We start from the raw sequence: 20,020 nt of genomic DNA, 5'->3' as shown, positions 1-20,020 counted from the left end.
TTTCAAAAAAATTTTCCAAAATTTCAAAAATAATAACAAAAAAAGTACCATACAATGAATTCAGACTTACCACTTACTTTGGACAAAGACTTTATATTTTACTGTAAACTTTTTCTATAACTGTTGTTATCTGAATACGTTATTACGAAATTTTTTGGCAACACTGTTTTCTGACTTTCATAGTTCTTCAAAGTTTATACAAACTAGTGAACTCACCAATTTTAAGCTGGCCAGAAGGAAAGTTTTTTAAGGTCTACAAACCTGTAAACTGAACTTTATAGTTTGGAGTTACACATAATTTATGTGTAAATACTTCCACACACTAGAAAACAAATCATACACACACACATACAAATTGTTCACGACTAAAGAAGTTTTTGCTTTGCGGTTTCAAAGAGATACATAGGTGGAAAACACAGTTGGCAGGTCGAAATAAAAGACGCAGACTGTTGTTATAGTCAGGACTCTAGTCGCTCTTTGAAAGAAAGACTGACAGTTACCTCCTTTAAAAAGCAGGCAATTGTCCTTGATGGTACCAGGTTTCTGAAATGAGACGTCAGAGATAGAAGAGAACCTGAAGAGTATTTCTAGCAAACCCACCACCATCCTACACACTGCACTGGGGATACTAAGCTCACACATTCGTCCAACGTAATACTGCTAGTCAAGGGAAAGCCGAGATGAACTCGCGTGCCCCGGCTCCAGGCCAGAGCTCTGCACCGCGACCCGTCTCATCCCTAGATGGGATGGGCAGGTCGGGAGGAGGAGCCATGAGAGTCTGGGAAGGCGTGAAGGCAGAGATGGACTCGCGTCTCTAGGACATATATACACCGCAGCCGCGGCAGCCTTACCTTCCGGTAGCTGCATCCCCTCGCGGGCCGAGAGGAGCGGTGGAGCCCAGGCTCAGCTCCAGGTGCAAGGGAAGCCACCCAGCCCTATCCGGGCTCAGCGCGAAACCCTCATAGAGGTCCCGCCTCCCGGGGACCTTCCAGGTCGGTCGGCACTTCCGCGACACAGCCCGAAAGGCGGGGCCTCCTAAGGAGCTACTGTCTTAGGCATCCAGCGCATTGCCTGACCCGAAGCGCCGACCCGACCTGTGCTCGTACTTCGGACCCTGCGACGGAAGCGTGTCATAGAAAGCCAGGTAACCAATGGTGACTGACGAGGCGGCGGAGGTGGGTCGCGGGCGCCACTCCAGGCCTCGAGTACCCCGGCGCCACTGGCTCTTGCCGTTACCCTCCCCTTCCGGCCTCTCCCTGTCGCGTGTAGGGCGCCTGTGCAGAGGCGTCGGGAGCCAGCGCGGCGAGGACCATGTTGCTTCCGAATATTCTGCTCACCGGTCAGGAGGCGCGCTGGGGGTGGTGGTGGGCGGCGGGGCTGGCGCGGGGCTTGGAGTGCTCTGGGGCCTGGAAAGCCCGAAGTGGGGTCGCTTAGTGTTCTATTGCGAGGCTCGGCGAGGGTCGCGTGGCGTTGTAGTTGTCGAGGCCTGTACCCCCGGCCCTCGCTACGGTTTTGCACGAGGCGGGGGGAAGGGGACGACGGACGTTAATTCTTTTGCTCAGAGGTTGGCTACTCGGTGAGGCGGAGAGAGGTAGATAATATACAGCTCCCTTTTTTGGCAGGCTGCCTAATCTTTCGTAATCAGGTTTTTGTCTGTAAAATGGCTGTTTTTGAGTGGTTAGCGAGATAAGGTATGGCAGTATTTGGCCCTTAGTAGATCCGTTAATGGTGGATGTTTTAGTCCTTAGGCCTCTAGGGCCGTCTCTTATTTTCCCTTTGTATCTGAGAGTCAGATTTCGATGAAGGGGTTCGGATGTTTGCGGTGTGGGGTGATGAATTTGCTGTATACGCTTGCGGAGTTAGCATCGGGCTTTTTCTTTGTGTTTTAAGAAGCAAGGGCATCTACTGAGCATCTCTGTTCGTTTCTCGTAGAGATGCTGTAAAATTCCCGGGCTGATCGTGGCGTTTTTTCTGGGTCTTTGGATCTGTACTCAGGGCGCCTGTTACATGTGAGGGGTAGTAAAATGCCGCATAACGACTTTAAAAAATATAATTTCTGCTCGTTTAACTCTGAAAATGTTTACTAAATTGTAGCATTTAATACCATCATAGGGCATTCCTGGAAAAATCTAATGGGTGTAGATGCTGTTGCAGCACAATAAAATTTGAGGCGCAGTTTGTGGATCAAAGCCAAGTTTTATCCTTTAACAAAACGTAAGCATATTAGCAGCGCGCAAGTCCTGTCTGTTTCTGAGAGCATCAGATTAACCTCAACAGATTAATATTTAGCCTTTAAGCGTCCTTAAGGGGAAGATTTTACAACATCTGATTTGTTTGGGTCATACAGTGTCTTGGTTTTTTAATATTAAGCCATATCGTCAAAAGTCTAAATGTGAGCGTTTTATTGAAAACATGGTGAGTTGAGGATTCAGACTTGGTGTATTATAGTGGACTGGAAGTAAAAATGTTATTGCCCTTATAAGTAGACTTGACTTATTCCTTTTATCTTTAATTATAATGATCAGGTTTAAGTGTTTGATTATTTATCTTGAAACAATACATATAAAAAGAGAAAGTGAAGAACAATGTATAGTATGGCCATTTATGTAGAAGGAAATATATGGTGTGTGTATGTATGTATGCACGCAATGTGTGTGTATGTACATGTATGTAGTATGCTACCATATATATGCATGTATACACAAATATATGTATATGACTTCTTTGGATAGATACATAAGAAAGTGGTTTACATTGGTTGACTCTAGGGAAGAGAATAGTGGATATTCTTTCATACTGCTTCACTTTTTTCCATGAACAATTTAATTTTTTTAAATTAAAGCAAATAAATGATGGCAGTTTATTTGAGGTGGCTAGTTTTATTCTGGGAATTTCCATGGTGGTGGCAGACAGTCTGTAGTTGTCATCAGATTCTCCCAAGCCCCACTCCTGGTAAAAATCAGATACACTGGGTGAAATTCTGACATTCAGTATACTGGCTTTGGGTAGTTTTGATTAGATTGTCGTGTGTGTAATTTTATATAGGATTGCTAATTAGTTGTTAAGAACCTTAAGAAGGGCAGATTAGAGGCTAAAGTCTAATAAGTATCTCATGAACAGTATTTTTCTGTGGCTTGTCTTGCAGGTACACCAGGGGTTGGAAAAACCACGCTAGGCAAAGAACTTGCATCAAGATCTGGACTGAAATACGTTAATGTGGGTGATTTAGCTCGAGAAGGTAAGGGGCACTTTGGTGTTAGATTTGTTTAAAGAAGTGAGAGGAATAATGGAGTATTAGTACTGTTCTAGTGAGAAGATACAAAAAGCAGAGAAAAATTGCCATGAAGGAATTGATGCTCTGTTGGGGACCCATAGAAATAGAACATATTGTCTCATGCTGTGTCCTAGTTATTTTGACCACTACATCCCCTCGGCAGTTGGCTAGCAGTTCTTGTGGACAGTAATAAGTGGGATAGCTTCCAGGAAGATTGGACTTAGGACAGTTTGAATATGAGGAAGAGGGAGAGTATTTTGAGTTGGGCAAACACGTAAAGGTCAGGGTGGTGCTTAGCATATATATCTATGGAGACAGTGAGTATATGAGCTCACTGGAAGGACATGATTTTGAACTCAGGCAGTAGGACATGGCTGTCCTATGGTCTTTTCTTAGATTAGTTTATAGGTGCATGCCTGTAAGCAACTGCACATATTTTAAAGTGATGTATGTTTTTGGTTATTTTACCCTGTTTTTCCCCAATCTTTTGTCACTCCCTTATTTGTGTCTTCATCTTTTTATATTCTCTAATGGGTAGAAACTCAACAAATTTAAGTGAAGGGAACTTTAAATGTGCCTCATTAAAATTAAAAAGATTTAAAGTATTTTTTTAATTTATATTTTTAAAAATTTAACATGTATTTTAAAATTTTAAAGTTCCTGACAGTTGCTACTAAAGTAACTATTTCAGGTTTGATCTAATGTACATATTTTTTTCAAATGATCTAAAGTCTGATCACCGGATATCATGGAGTCTGGCAAGATGGCTTCTCCCAAGAGCATGCCGAAAGATGCACAGATGATGGCACAAATCCTGAAGGATATGGGGATTACAGAATATGAACCAAGAGTTATAAATCAGATGTTGGAGTTTGCCTTCCGATATGTGACCACAATTCTAGATGATGCAAAAATTTATTCAAGTCATGCTAAGAAGGCTACTGTTGATGCAGATGATGTGCGATTGGCAATCCAGTGTCGTGCTGACCAGTCTTTTACCTCTCCTCCCCCAAGAGATTTTTTATTAGATATTGCAAGGCAAAGGAATCAAACCCCTTTGCCATTAATCAAGCCATATTCAGGTCCTAGATTGCCACCTGATAGATATTGCTTGACTGCTCCAAATTATAGACTTAAATCCTTACAAAAAAAGGCATCTACTTCTGCGGGAAGAATAACAGTTCCACGGTTAAGTGTTGGTTCAGTTACTAGCAGACCAAGTACTCCCACGCTTGGCACACCAACCCCACAAACCATGTCTGTTTCAACTAAAGTAGGGACTCCAGTGTCCCTCACAGGGCAAAGGTTCACAGTACAGATGCCCACTTCACAATCCCCAGCTGTAAAAGCATCAATTCCTGCAACATCAGCAGTTCAGAATGTTCTAATTAATCCATCACTAATTGGGTCCAAAAATATTCTTATTACCACTAACATGGTGTCATCACAGAATACTGCCAATGAAGCATCAAATGCATTGAAAAGAAAACGTGAAGATGATGATGATGATGATGACGATGATGATGATGACTATGATAATTTGTAATTTAGCCTTGATGCATGTAACATGTATACTTGGTTTTGAATCCATTGTACTGAGATTAAACATGCATGCTACATGTTTCCATGTTGTGTTTTAGAAAAATAGTATTTAATGAGTAAATATGGTTACCATACTTTTCAATTGAGATGTTGTGTTGGATTTTCTTTAATAGGATTAGTAATGGTTTTTCATCAGCCTTTAAGTGTAAAAAATAAAGTTGTAATTCATCCATTTGATTGTTGGTACTTTGGCGATAATGTTTTTACATTTTTAGATGCAATTTTCTGCCTCATTATCACCAACAGAAATAACAGTTGCAAAAGCTTGAAGTTGTTGCAGTCTGTTCCTTACCAATAGAGTCACTTCTGGTGTCTTCAGATATTTAGGTCATAGTATGATCTCCGGTGTATAAGTCACTCCTATGGGCCATTCTTTCAGACTGCTGAAGTATACCATGTCTGTTTTTTAGAGAGACCACTTGGTCAGGATTTTTATTTATAGCAAATCCTCATCCATTTAGATATATCTTTCTCAATTGCCAGACTTCTTCCTAGGTCCCATTTTTCTATCCCTTTGGATATATTTGAGGACCCTTGGTGTGGCTCCCAGTGTCTTACCACTTAATAATTTTTGAAGTTTTTTCCCATTATCCCTTTTTGCAGGTCAATTTTTGTGCATCTTTGCTTGTCATATTCTTGATATTATAAGCTAGTATCATGCTTATATTTTTAATCCAGGTTTGGCGTTCAAATTATAGTTAATAAAACTTAGGTCTTTATATGCTACTGTGCATAGCTTGTCATTCTCCATTTTATACCTATATGAAATCTGGTTTTGTTCCTTTGCCTGTTGAACTTTACTATTTTTGACAAGTGATTTCAGAATCACATACATCAGTCAATTTCAGTCATGTCTTCCAGTTCTCATCTCACCCACTCAATATTTCTAAACTTAATGAAATTACTATATAATCTGTCATGAATAGCACTGAGAGCAACAGTAACACCAGATAAGGATAATCCACTGTGAGACACTGCTCTTCCTCTTCACCGAGTCTCTCCCTGTACTCAAAACGATGTGTGTACACTTGATGGTGCATGGTCCTGACCATCCTCTTTGTATTTTCTTGATGAGATTATTTCATGAGAATCTGCATTAAAGGAAAAGTGGAGCTTTTTTCCCTCCCGTTATGCCAGATAAAGGATTTCTGATCTGATTTGACATGTGTTAGATGAGGTACTTTATAGTGTTTTTCAAAATGTACCACATTTTTTCCCCCAGATGCCATCTGAGTGTATCTGAAAATCTTACTAGGAAATAGTCTGAGACATTCAGCCTCCTCATTTTTTCCAAATGGTAATATGTTTTAAGGGAAACCATGCAATCTTCTATAAAGCAGTGGTTCTCAACAGGGGGTGATTTTGCCCTCCAGGGGACATATGGCACCTTCTGAGATATTTTGGTAGTCATGGGTGGGGGGGGGTTGCTGCTGACCTCTAATGGGTAGAGTCTGGGGATTCTGTTGAACATCCTACAACTCACAGGACAGCCCTCCACCCCCAAAACAATTATCAAGCTCAAAAGGTCAGTGGTATTTCAGGTTTAGAAACCCTGCTATAAGTAAGGAGACAAAAAACAAAACTGGTTTTAAACAGATGTGTCTAAATGGAGTTTATTGCCATCCAAGTAGTCATGTTGAATGGCTGTATTTTTTGTAAGAGACCTTCTTTATGACATTTAGAACTAAAGCAGGAAAAATTAGGTGGGGAATTAAGCTTAATAAAACTATGGAGAGGGCTTCCCTGGTGGCGCAGTGGTTGGGAGTCCGCCTGCCGATGCAGGGGACGCGGGTTCGTGCCCCGGTCCGGGAAGATCCCACATGCCGCGGAGCGGCTGGGCCCGTGAGCCATGGCCGCTGAGCCTGCGCGTCCGGAGCCTGTGCTCCGCAAAGGGAGAAGCCACAACAGTGAGAGGCCCGCGTAATGCAAAAAAAGAAAAAAAAAAAACTATGGAGATTCCTGCATGTGGAGTGACTAAGAATGCTTTTCTTATCCCTGTTCTTCCAGTCTCGCATTCCTCACTTGATGTCCTTTCCTAGATGCAATCATTTAATTAAACTTCTACCAGCATCCTTAATTTTCCTGCCACCAGTTTTATCAGTCTTCAGCCTCTATGCCTAACCCCAGGATGCTCATACGTCTAGACATTGGATGCATTTCAAATATCTGGCCCTCAACACTTAAAATCTTGATGTGTTTCTAACGCAGGGGTTGGCAAGCTGCAGCTGTTTTTGTAGGAGCCACTAGCTAAAGACTAGGCTGCAAATCCTGAAGTATTTATTGTCTGGCCCTTTACAGAAGAAGTTTGCCATTCCCGCTCTAACCTATGTGTATCTCATTTTTTCCCCTCACCTGAATCAACTACCACTGGAAGCCTTTGAAACTAACTTCTCCGTTGTCCTCTCTCCAACACTGCTCTCCCAGTCTTTTCATCTGATTCTCTCCTTCCCACCATATACCTCTTTCCCCTGTGAACTCATTGCAGCCATCTTGTAATCCTGCCCCTCCCTCTGGTAATTTCATTGACTCAGGACTAGTTAGTCCTTTTTGCTTATAACTCTTAAATTTATTATTAAAACTTAGCCCAATATCTAGACATCTACTAGATTTAACCATCTGGATAGTTCCCAGATATTTCCAAATTAATGTTTAAAAAGCACATGTTCTGAAGTCATCCCTGACTGCTTGCCCATTCCTGATTCCTGTCACCCACACATTACAAACGCATTTACACACTACACAGATGCACCTGTCTCCTAATCTTGATAGTTTAAAAATCCCTTTGATACCCCTATCCCATTCCTAAGACCATTAACGCTGTGTCCCTTTGGTACCGCTATACCATTCTCAAGACCATTCGTGCTGAATCTCTTCTTCAGTATCTCTTCCCCACAGAATTCATCGCTCTCCTCTGCATAAAAGGCCAGGTATCAAAGCTCCCAATCCTTCTAAACCAATTAACTTCTTATACTAATTGCATTACAGTTATAAGCTTCTTGTTGGATTGAGATAAATATGTTTCCAAAGGAGGAAATCTTGAAAATGTTTTTAAGTACTGGCAGCAGCATCAAAATAGATGACTAGCATCCCTATATCGTTAGCTTTAAAGAACGGCTTTCACGTAAGTGTATAAATGATAGGATGGCAATTAAAGGAAAGGTTATGTTTTTATAGCTTGACTAACAACAGCTGGGAAGGTCTTTTTAAGGTAAGAAGGTCATTTTAAGCCTTTTAACCGGCTCCACAATCTATTTTTTTCTGCAAGTAATTTATCCAAGTAAATCATAAAACTTTGTTTAGGAAACTGATTTAATTTTCTAAGTTTCGATAATTTGATGAAATCAGGCTTTTTTTTCCTCTTTGCCATATGAAGATCCACTGTATAGACAATTATAAATGTGACTACCAGTTGAAGTTTCTAAAGTAGCACAAATTTTTCCTCTTTTTGGAAATTTGAAACAAAGTTTAGAATTCATCTCTCTCCGTTCCCTGTAGTACAGGTTATAATTATCACTCACCTAAAATTCTGCAGTAGCTTTTATATGGTATCCATGCTTTTTCTGGACTTGCTTCCTTCCAACTCCACACAGAAATCAAAATGATTTTTAAAAATTTGAAATTAATCATGTCATTTCATGCTTGAAATGCTTTAATGATTCTCCTTTGCTTTGGGATGAAGTCTAAACTCAGTGCAGCCTTCAAGGTCTTTTTTTTTTTAATTAATTTATTTTTTTTTTTGGCTGTGTTGGGTCTTTGTTGCTGCGTGCGAGCTTTCTCTAGCTGCGGTGAGCAGGGGCTACTCTTCGTTGCGGTGTGCGGGCTTCCCATTGCTGGGGCTTCTCTTTGTTATGGAGCACGGGCTGTAGGCACGCGGGCTTCAGTAGTTGTGCCACTCAGGCTCAGTATTTGTGGCGCGCAGGCTCAGTAGTTGTGGCTCACGGGCTTAGTTGATCCGCAGCATGTGGGATCTTCCCGGACCAGGGCTCAAACCCGTGTCCCCTGCATTGGTAGGCTGATTCTTATCCACTGCACCACCAGCAAGTCCCTCAAGGTCCTTTTTAATCTGGCCTAAATCCCCCTGACCCCTTATCACTTATTTTCTAACCATTCTGAAAGACTTTTCCTCCCTTGAAAGGCTTGCCCTCCGTAGTCTCTCTGCCTTTGAATATCTTGTTTTCTCTGTTAAGAATCGTCTTACCTACCTTTTTTTCCTGAGCTAACTGCTTCAGGTTTCCACTTAGAAGTTACCTGCTTCAGGAAGCCTCCCATAATATCCCAAGTTTATGTTCCTAACCTAAAAGTTCCCCATGTTATTGCTCCTAGAGCACCATGATCCACAGCATTAAATATTACAATTTCCAGGTTACTTGTCTGTCATCTCCCATTTTATTGTCAACTCTTCGAGGGAAGGACTGAGTTGGTCTTCTTGTTCAATTTGTTCACTATTATATCTTCCTTACCTCTGTAATTACTGGTACATGGTGTTCGATAAATGTTTTTTGAAATGAATGTTGGAAAGCTTGGATTATACTATTTTATTAATATGTATTAACATGACTTAAGAAATCCTGCATTTCAGTATATAAAGACTTTAATTCTAAAAGTTAATACTGCTATAGTTGTCTGAGCTTTTAAAGATTTAACTAGGCTGGATTTAAAATATGAAGGAACATTTATCTACTCCAGATTCCCACATAGTACAAAATCAGCTGTAGGTATTCTTAGATTTTGTGGCATTGTAAAAAAATATATATATATATATATTATTGTAAAAATAACAAATTTAACAACCTGATATTTTACTTAAGTTTAATTACATAATATTTTAGCAAGTTAGTAAACAAGATTTAACTAATTCGCTATTGTTGAACATTTTAAAGCATCTTTTAAAATTTTTTTCTGGTTAGAAATTCAATGGTCAAAAGAAATCTCTGAATGGGTATGACGTTTTTCTTTTAAAAATTTACGTTTCCAGAGTCAGTTTACTAAATGCATTTATAACTAATATAACAGGTATAAAAAGCCTCATTTAAATTTTCATCTCTTTAGTAGCTAGGAAAGTACAGTATTTTTTCATGTATTGTTTACTAATTATCTTTTCCATCCTGTGTGAATTTTTTTCTTATTCTTTGTTAAGCTACTTATTGTTATTTTGAATTTAAGGTATTTATATAATCTACATTTCAGTCCTTTGTCCTAGTATTTCTCCCTGACATTTTTTTTTTTTTTTTTTTTTTTTTTGCGGTACGCGGGCCTCTCACTGTTGCGGCCTCTCCCGTTGCGGAGCACAGGCTTGGGACGCACAGGCTCAGCCAGCGGCCATGGCTCACGGGCCCATCCGCTCCGCAGTATGTGGGATCTTCCCAGACCGGGGCACGAACCCGTGTTCCCTGCATCGGCAGGCGACTCGCAACCACTGCGCCACCAGGGAAGCCCCATTTTTCATTTTTAAAAAATTATATTATTTTTCAACGAACAGAGATTTAACATTTTATATGTTTCAATCAATTATTTTATTTTTTTCACAAACTCAAATGTATCATACCTTTGTAGGTTTAATTTTCCATTAGTTATCTTTGGAATTAAGAAATTAGCTCTTTAATTCAGCTAGGGTTTGTGGTGTAAAGTAAGGGCTTAGATTATTTTCTATATTGTTAACCAGTTTTCCCCATACCAAGACAGTTTAACTTTTTAGCTGGTAAGAGTTTCTGGTAACTGAACTGTAACCCAAGAAGTCAGAGGCCACACTAGGGTGCTAGAGAAGTGGTTCATGTTCCCAGAATCAGCCCACAGACCCTGCAGGAAGACAGTTAAAACTGCCTTTGTGCCTTCCACTAACCCTCAGGACCACCCCTTCGTCACTTCAGAACCCATGCTCCTTTGAAGCTCATTTCAACCTGTGCCAAACTATTAAGGGGAAAGAGGTGGGAAGACTATAGCATGCTCTTCGAGATGGCTAGAAGAATGATCTAAGCCTGCTTTAGAGTATATACCTCCTAGGGATTCAGGGTGAGGGTGGGATTGGTATGTCTCACCTCCTTAAGACACACTTCCTTTGAAAGGAAGCTTTAATTTGTTGAAAAGTTCTTATGTTAGATCTAAATCTGCCTTCTTTATGCCTGCCCCCATCATTCTTGTTTTACCTTCTGAAATAAGATATTCAACCCTTGGCTTTTGGGGATGTTGGAATTCTAGAAGTAAAGGAGCATCTGGGTACTGACTCTCCTTCCCCAAACCCCATGAAGATGTGACCTCAGTGACAAAGGGTCCATTTCTGGAATCAAGAACCTGCTGTTCCTTTTAATAAGTTTCATATCCTTGGCCTAATAAATTTGGAACTTAATCTCCTCTTAATGTGTGTATGAGTGTTTGTATCCATGTGTCCCCTCTTCACACCAATCTGTAGCTCAATGAAACTAGTTCTCTTCTACTAATAGCCCCACAAATTCTGAAGTTGGCTATTATTCATTCTTTTTCAGGTATTTTGTTATCCAAGTTTCCTTCTAGACAAAATTCTAATTTATCAATACTGCTCTTTATATTTGCTGTCCATGTGACATCTATTGTTTTAGTGCCCTCCCTTGTCTCTAAGAGTAATTGAAAATTACTGAAAGCTACTTAGAAAATACTACTTTAATATGCCAATGTAAATCTCTTTTAGGGCAGTTATATGATGGCTATGATGAAGAGTATGATTGTCCCATTTTAGATGAAGACAGAGTAAGTACAATCTTTTTTATACAGTATACATTTAAAAAAATTTTATAGGAAAGTTGACCTCAGTTTTTTTAAAGAGTATTCATCTTTTTTTTTTTTTCCTCTTCTTTCTTACAGGTAGTTGATGAGTTAGAAAACCAAATGAGTGAAGGTGGAGTTATTGTTGATTACCATGGTTGTGATTTCTTCCCTGAACGCTGGTTTCATATAGTATTTGTGCTGAAAACAGATAACAGTGTTTTGTACCAAAGACTTGAAACGAGGTAAGGAAGGAAAAACACTGAATCCTTAAAGTATTATGTAAACTTTTGCTCAGATTCCTGAAGTTGGCCAACATGAACATCATAAAAGGTTCTATTTGAAAACGTGACTACTTTATTTTGGTCTTATTATAAACCAAGTCTGTACGGTACCAACATTCTGAACCTAACGGAAAAAGGTGCATTCATAAAACACAAGCAGTAGTTTCTGAGTAAATGAATACCTCAACTGACAGTCTGATTCAGTAAAATGTACTATATATCAACCCTACTTAGTCATGCTTTTTCCTTAATGTAAAACTTTTATAGGAAAACAGCCAAGCCAATGACATACTCTTTGCTATGGAATGAACATTACCCACTCAAATCATCCTCCCAACAGAAATCGGAAAGCTTATGAAAAACTAAAGATAAATGAACATTTTACAACCTTTAACAAGATAAATTAACATTTCGCAATATGTTTGAGTTCATCCCTTTAAGAGAGCATCAGACTTAATCCAGAATAACCAGAAAAGCAAAATTTTATGGAAGACATTTTTCCACTGTCTTTTGATTCAAGCTGTGGAAAAAAGGGGATTTTACAGGAATTTAGAAAGCAGTCTCCAGAAGGAAAAGTCCAGAAGTTTGCCTAAGTTCAGGTTCAGAATTTGTGGTTCTCACTGACTATAGGCAGCTCTGACTAAGCACCATTGGATGGGATACTCGCAAATTCTTGCACAAAAAAGTATACTGGCAAATATATAGGGAAGGTTAGGTTGGAGCTATACCTAAAACTTTCATCATCTTTTTTTAGTCAGGGAAAAGCCATTAAAAATATTTGAACAGAGCAGTAATGGAGACAATATGGTACATATGTGTTTTTTCAAAGACCATTTAACATTTGTATTAAAAATTACTATTTTGGGCTTCCCTGGTGGCGCAGTGGTTGAGAGTCCACCTGCCGATGCAGGGGACACGGGTTCGTGCCCTGGTCCGGGAGGATCCCACATGGTGCGGAGCAGCTAGGCCCGTAAGCCATGGCTGCTGAGCCTGTGCGTCTCCGCAATGGAGAGGCCACAACAGTGAGAGGCCCGTGTACCACAAAAAAAAAAAAAAAAAAATTACTATTTTATGTAAATAACTAAAGACTAAAGTATGAAAAAACTATGAGAAAGTAGTCTTGTTTTAACCATTGAAAAAACTTACAAAGTTTATCACCTTCTTAAAAAAAGCTTTATTGAGATAAATTTACATACCATGTGAATTGTACACCCATTTGAAGTGTACGATTAAGTGGTTTTGAGTATATTCACAGTTATATATCCATTACTATAACCAATTTTTTAAAATGTTCATCACCCCTCCCCCACCAAAAAACCCATACCCATTGGCAGTCACTCCCCATTTCCCCTCAGTCCCCAGTCCTAAGCAACCAGTAATTTACCTTCTATCTCTGTGGATTTGCCTGTTCTGGACTTTTTATATAAACGAAATCATACAAAATGTAATCTTTTGTGTCTGGCTTCTTTTACTTAGCGTAACGTTTTCAAGGTTCATCTGTGTTATGGCATGTACCAGTACTTCATTTCTTTTTATTGCCAAATAATATTCCATTATATGGCTATACCATATTTTATTTATCCACTTAGCAGATTATAGACATTTGGATTGTTTGCAATTTTTGGCAATTACGAATAATGCTGCCATGAACATTCATACACGTGTTTTTGTGTGAACATTACATGTTCATTCATTTATCTTGGGTATTGAATTTCTTTAGGAATAGGATTGCTAGGTCATATGTTAACTATGTAACCTTTTGGGGAACTGTCAGACCATTTTCCAGAGTGATTGCACCACTTTACATTCCCAAGAGTAGTGTATGAAGCCGCCAGTATTTTCACATCCTTGTTATCTTTTTGATTGTAGCCATCCTAGTGGATGTGAAGTAGTATCGCATTGTGGTTTTCATTTGCATTTCCTTGATGGCTAATGATGTTGAGCATCTTTTCATGTGCTTATTGCCATTTGTATATCTTTTTTGGAGAAGTATCCAGATCTTTTGCCCAATTTTTAATTTGGTTATTTGTCCTTTTTTTATTAAGTTACAAGAGTTCTTTGTGTATTTTAGATGTAAGTCCCTTATCAGATATAAGATTTGCAGAAATTTTCTCCCATTCTGTGGGTTTTTTCATAAAGTTAATCATCTTTTAAGTACTTCAATTTAATTTTGATTGTTACAAAGTTTAACTAATTTGAGTTTGAATTTTCCTTATCTTTTTTCACTAGCTAATTAGTTGGCTAATTTACATCTGCATAAAGATTATATAATTTTTTCAATGTCTTTGGAATTGGTACAGATACATCTGTGTGATCAAGTACCCAATCAGTATATGCTATTCCTTATCATATGCATTTTATTTTATTATATGCCATCTATTTGTTTTATGTGTCTATATCTTAACTCCTTAACTCTTTTGAAATTTAGTACCATAGCTATAGACTATTTATCTCATGGCTTGGCACCTGGCTTGAGATAGGTAGATGTTTGCTAATTGAGTGGCTGACAGATTGTAGGGAAAAAAAGTCTCAGACAAAGCTAAACTTTGGTCCTTAGTTTAACCCTCTCTCTTGTCAAAGAAGTCTCTCATAGTCACAGATGCCAATCTGTTTTCTCTAGGTAAAGAGCCTACAAGAAGTATTTTTGCGTGATTTTTCATGTGTTCAAAAGTGTCCAGTTTCTAGTTTGTTCCTAAAACTCCAGTTAATGCCATTCAGTTTGTTTATCTTCTCTTTGCCTTCTAGGGGTTATAATCAGAAGAAACTAAAAGACAATATTCAGTGTGAAATTTTTCAAGTTCTTTATGAAGAAGCCTTGGGATCCTACAAGGAAGAAATAGTGCATCAGCTGCCGAGCAATAAACCAGAAGATCTAGAGGATAATATCAATCAGATATTGAAATGGATAGAGCAGTGGGTCAAAGATCATAGCTCTTGACTTAACAAGAGTGCCACTTTACAATCACTCTTGATACCTCTCTGCTGACATCATATAAATTGTTCAATTATCAGTATCAGTACAACTTTCCTATTGAAATTGTGCTGTTGGACTCATAGATGGATAGTATAAAGGTTTATGTTTAGTTTTTTTTCTCCATGAGAAAGCTAAACAATCTCAAATATAATGAATAGTATTATTAAGGATTGAGAGTTAAAACTAATTGTTTAATGCTTCAGTCGCTAAAGAATAAATAAATCTGATCAAATGGTTGGATATCTTTTATTACAGAAGAAATTGAAGATGATCTCTTAAAATAAAACTTAGACTAAAGATAAAGCATCAGTCTTCCATTTTTATTTCTTTCTTTAAATTAAAAAAAATGGCAGTGGTAATACTTGCACTCTGTATAAAATTCAAAAGGTACAAAAGCGTATACAGACGGTGCCCGACTTACAATGGTTCAACTTAGGATTTTTCGACTTTACTACGGTGCAAAAGCGATGCGTGTTCACTAGAAACCATACTTTGAATTTTGATCTTTTCCTGGGCTAGCAACATGCAGCACAATACCTGTGACGCTGCGAAGCAGCAGGGAGCCGCAGCTCCCAGTCAGCCAGGTGATCGTGTGAATAAACAACTGATAAACACAACCATTCTGTACCCATGCAACCATTCTATTTTTCACTTTCAGTACAGTAGTCAATAAATTACAAGAGATAGTTAATACTTCATTAGAAAATAGGCTTTATGTTAAGATGATTTTGCCCACTTGTAAGTTAATGAAAGTATTCTGAGCATGTTTAAGGTAGGCTAGGCCGGGGACTTCCCTGGTGGTCCAGTCGTTAGGACTCCACGCTTCCACTGCAGGAGGTGCGGGTTCTAAGATCTCCCATGCTGCGCAGCGCAGCCAGAAAAAAGATTTTTAAAGTAGGCTAGGCTAAGCTGTGATGTTTGGCAGGTCAGGTGTACTGAACACATTTTTGACTTAGGATATTTTCAACTTATAATGCGTTTATCGGGAAGTAACCCCGTCGTAAGTCAAGGAAGATGTGTACCGGAAAGGTAGGTGTTTCCCTTCCAGGCCACCCTGTTCTTCAGTCACCACTAGATTCCCTCCCTTTAGGAAATAATGTTACTCGTTTCCTGTGTATCTTTTCAGAGATTTTATGCCTGCAAAGCATGTGTGTGTGTGTGTGTACTTTTTTTTTTAAGCATATGGTAGCACACCATGCAAACTTCTGTAATTTCTTTTTCATTTAATGTATTTTGGATATGATGCCATCTTAGAACATACAGACCTTCCAATTCTTCATTCACTTTATTAAGGTATAATTCACATATCATAAAATTCACCATTTTAAAGTGTACAATCCATTTTTAAAATCGTATTCACAAGATTGTGCAACTATTCCATTCTGTAACACTTTCATCACCCCACCCAAAAGACATCCCATACCTCTTAGCATCGCTTCCCATTCTTCCCTTCTAGCCCTTTGCTACCACTAATCTACTTTGTTGCTATAGATTTGCATATTCTGGACATTTTATATAAATGGAATCATACAATATGTGGTCTTTTGTGTCTGGCTTCTTTCAATTAGCATAGTGTTTTCAAGATCATCCATGTTGAAGCTTTACGAATACCTCGTTCCTTTATATGGCTGCATAATATTCCACTGTATGGCTATTCCACATTTTGTTTATCCATTCCATCAGTGGCAGAGTTGGGTTGCCTCCACTTTGGGTATTATGAATTATGAACATTTGTGTTCAAGTTTTTGTGTGGATGTATGTTTTCAACTCTTGGATATAGCTAAGAAGGAAACTGCCGGGGCATATTGCAACTGAGTTTAACAGTGAGGAAATGCCAAACTATTTTCCAGAGTGGTTGTACTACTTTATATTCTTACCATCCATGTATTAGGGATCTAATTTCTCCATATCCTTGACAACACTTGCTACTGTTCATCTAATAGCCATCCTGTAGATGTACAGTCATATTTCATTTTGGTTTTGATTTACATTTCTCTAATGATTAATGATGTTGAGCATCTTTGCATTGTTTGAGTCCCCTATTGATGGACATTTAGGTTGTTTCCAGCTTTTTACTATTACAAATGGTGCAAGAATAATAAGAAAGAATAGCATAGGGAACTATATTCAATATCTTGTGATGAACTGTAATGGAAAAGAATACAAAAATGAATGTATATATATGTATAACTGAATCACTTTGCTGTACAGCAAAAATCACTTAAAAGAAAATATATGCACGAGCAATATGTGCAAATACTATCACATAATGAATGTATATATATGTATAACTGAATCACTTTGCTGTACAGCAAAAATTAACATTGTAAATCAACTATACTTCAATAAAAAAATACAAAATAAAGAGAATAGCACGTATATTACTATGTGGCACGCACTGTTTTAAACACATTTCAAAAGTGAACTCGTAATTCACATGACTACTGTCTGAGGTGTAGGTATTATTCTTGCCATTACAGGTGATGGAACCAAGGCACAGAAGGATTAAGTGACTTAACTCAAGATCACAGCAAAGTTATCAGAGTTAGGATTCCATCTTAGGCTTTTACCCACTGAGTTGTGCTGCCTAATGCGTATGCAACTTTGCACATGAGCAAGTTTATCAAGTAAATTCCTGGAAGATAAATTGTATGCAAGTATAACATTTTAAAGGTTCATTTTAATAAACACAGATTACCTATAATGTAGACTCCATGCAAATCACTGTGGTGCAGAAGTCCTCCTAAGATAAATTCTTGACCTCCAGATGATCTTAATCTAGTACACAAAGAAGATAAACACTCAAATGGACACTTTAAACAAACAGTAGATTGTGATACGTGCGCTTCTGGAGGTTCTAACATAATGAGAGAATAAAAGAAAAATTTAAGGATACATGACATAGGATGCAGGTCCTTGAAGGATAGGTATGGAGAAGAAAGCTTACCCAGACTAGTAGGATACTATCAAAGGTTTTACCAGTACTACCTGGGATCAAATCATATATAGAATGAGGACACCTACTACTTCAGAGGACTACTATAAGGACGAAACAAACAGTGCTTTGCACATACTAAGCACCATATATGTGTTTGTTGTTATTTTTAGTAGTACTAGGCTGTTTGTTTTTTTTTTTTTTTTTTTTTTGGCCACGTGGCTTGTGGGATCTTAGTTCCCTGACAAGGGATCAAACCCACGCACCCTGCAGTGGAAGCATGGAGTCCTAACCAATGGACCGCCAGGGAATTCCCACTAATGGCTGTTTTGAAAAGACATATTCTTTTCACTACTGGGATTCACTAAATTCTCTTGCATGTCAACTGATTGCTAATAATTATCCATCCTAACACTAACATTGGCTCATAATAATAAAGATTTTCCTTCAACAGAAAGGAAATAATGGAATCTAATACATTATGAGAATCTTAAAAATATTAATATACTTATTAATTTCAGCCCTAGGTTTTCATGTGAAACTAGTGACGATGCTTTAACATCTTATAGTTGCTTGAAAAAGGTCTTAAAAATAATCCTATTTACTGTTTGTCTCTGGTTTTATCCAAACCTACTTGTTAACTTTTTGTTTAAATAGGCTGATTTAAACCAAACTTAAGGAGATAAAAGTGTGGCAAATTTTAAATCATTTTATATTTCTTTAAATGAGACTTCTTAACATGATTTATTCAGTTTCTCAAGAGTGTCTAAGATAATAAGCTTGATATGTGGATAACTAGTCATTTTTTCCCCTTATGCCCTTCTTGGTATATTTTTATTTTTGCGGGCTTTGAAATAAGGTACTGGCCTTACTTGAGCTATATTTCTTCTGCATTCTAAGCATGTCCTACCACCAATCCCTACCAACATTTAAATTTGTGTTTATCTTTAACACAAAAGTGATAGGGGTCAAAACTGCAGAGAACTATTTATTCTTTCCTATCAACGGGGGAGAGGGCAAAGTAAAAACAAAAACAAAAAACACTGTTCTTAATAACTTTGGTTGCTGCATATGTGAGAAACAAGATCATGAAAATTATACCTATGTTTTTACTTAAAATTTATTCCTTAATCTTTTTGATGACATAAATCCCTTTGGCAGTCCGATGTAAGCTATGAACCCACTTCCTCCAAGAAAATACAGATACACGTACTTACATAAAATGTTGCTTATATTTTTCAAAGATTCACAGGCCCCTGAAATCTATGTAGAGGTTTATTTTTTAAGGGGTTTATTTTTATGGAAGGGGAGATTAGAAAAATATAATTTGTTAAGACTAGGAAATAAAAAGCAAACTGGTCGTCCTGGAAGTCCTAGCCAGTGCATTAAGCAAGAAAATAAATAAAAGAGCTGAAAGGAATAAATAAGCTATTCTCAATTAACATGATTATTTATGCAGAAATTCCAAAGAGAAACCACACAAAAGCTACTTGAATAACTGACTTTAGCAAGGTCACAGGATACAAGACCAATACACAAAAATCAATTGCATTTCCATATAGTAGTGACAAACAACTGGAAATTAAAATTAAAACAACAATACCATTCACAATAGTACCAAAAAGCGTTACATACTTAGGTATAAATCTAACAAAATATGTGCAAGATCTGCGTGCAGAAATTCAAATGAGAGAAATCAAAGATCCAAATGGATGGATATACCATGTTCATGAATTTCAAGACTCATAAATATTATTAACATGTCAGTTTTCTCCAAATTGATCTATAAATTCAATCCCAAGCAAAATCACAGCATTTTTTTAACATCTTTATTGGAGTATAATTGCTTTACAATGGTGTGTTAGTTTCTGCTTTATAACAAAGTGAATCAGCTATACTTATTTATATATATATATATATATATATATATATCCCCATATCTCCTCCCTCTTGCGTCTCCCTCCCACCCTCCCTATCCCACCCGTCTAGGTGGTCACAAAGCACCGAGCTGATCTCCCTGTGCTATGTGGCTGCTTCCCACTAGCTATTTTCCATTTGGTAGTATTTATAAGTCCATGCCACTCACTTACTTCGTCCAAGCTTACCCTTCCCCCTCCCCGTGTCCTCAAGTCCATTCTCTACATCTGCATCTTTATTCCTATCCTGCCCCTAGGTTCTTCAAAACCATTTTTTTTTTAGATTCCATATATATATGT

The 20,020-nt window shown here is 38.0% G+C and overlaps 3 protein-coding genes and 1 long non-coding RNA gene across 6 annotated transcripts in view; 2 read left to right on the top strand and 2 right to left on the bottom strand.

The window, feature by feature from the left end:
* RAD17 (RAD17 checkpoint clamp loader component) overlaps positions 1-948 on the bottom strand; it is a 30,620-nt gene extending 29,672 nt beyond the window's left edge. The window contains exons 1-2 of one of the 3 annotated variants that reach the window (XM_007129947.4): positions 852-887; positions 501-543 (exon numbers count right to left, since the gene is read on the bottom strand). Coding sequence is in view for 2 of the 3 variants with exons in the window: in XM_055086609.1 (XP_054942584.1) it covers positions 501-606 (106 nt within the window). In the remaining variant the exon portion in view is untranslated. Of the gene's footprint in view, positions 1-500; positions 612-851 lie in introns of those variants that run through there. The other 2 variants (XM_007129945.3, XM_055086609.1) reach the window with 2 other exon arrangements.
* A 154-nt stretch (positions 949-1,102) lies between these two features.
* On the top strand, positions 1,103-15,170 carry AK6 (adenylate kinase 6). The gene is made up of 5 exons (XM_007129956.4): positions 1,103-1,339; positions 3,146-3,238; positions 11,538-11,596; positions 11,711-11,856; positions 14,641-15,170. Exons 1-5 carry the CDS (start codon positions 1,312-1,314, stop codon positions 14,831-14,833), a joined length of 519 nt encoding a protein of 172 aa, XP_007130018.1. The 5' UTR covers positions 1,103-1,311; the 3' UTR covers positions 14,834-15,170.
* Positions 3,146-5,062, top strand: TAF9 (TATA-box binding protein associated factor 9). Its single transcript, XM_007129955.2, has 2 exons — positions 3,146-3,238; positions 4,006-5,062. Exon 2 carries the CDS (start codon positions 4,023-4,025, stop codon positions 4,818-4,820), a length of 798 nt encoding a protein of 265 aa, XP_007130017.1. The 5' UTR covers positions 3,146-3,238; positions 4,006-4,022; the 3' UTR covers positions 4,821-5,062.
* A 1,762-nt stretch (positions 15,171-16,932) lies between the features above and the next one.
* The window catches only part of LOC114486724 (uncharacterized), a 5,150-nt gene continuing 2,062 nt past the window's right edge, over positions 16,933-20,020 (bottom strand). Inside the window, exons 2-3 of the long non-coding RNA XR_003680932.2 lie at positions 17,568-17,647; positions 16,933-17,014 (exon numbers count right to left, since the gene is read on the bottom strand). This is a non-coding gene — a long non-coding RNA (uncharacterized lncRNA). The remainder of the gene's footprint in view (positions 17,015-17,567; positions 17,648-20,020) is intronic.

This window comes from Physeter macrocephalus, chromosome 8 (genome assembly GCF_002837175.3).
Source record: "Physeter macrocephalus isolate SW-GA chromosome 8, ASM283717v5, whole genome shotgun sequence".
NCBI classification, from domain to species: Eukaryota; Metazoa; Chordata; class Mammalia; order Artiodactyla; family Physeteridae; genus Physeter; species Physeter macrocephalus.
The sequence above is the reverse complement of the archived record's forward strand: the minus strand, read 5'-3'. Positions and strand labels throughout refer to the sequence as shown.

Coding starts and splice junctions, on each gene's coding strand:
- TAF9 (XM_007129955.2), top strand. CDS start 4,023: ATGGAGTCTGGCAAGATGGCTTCTCCCAAGAGCATGCCGAAAGATGCA.
- AK6 (XM_007129956.4), top strand. CDS start 1,312: ATGTTGCTTCCGAATATTCTGCTCACCG. Junction 1,340..3,145: donor TCCGAATATTCTGCTCACCG/GTCAGGAGGCGC, acceptor CTTGTCTTGCAG/GTACACCAGGGGTTGGAAAA. Junction 11,857..14,640: donor TACCAAAGACTTGAAACGAG/GTAAGGAAGGAA, acceptor TTTGCCTTCTAG/GGGTTATAATCAGAAGAAAC.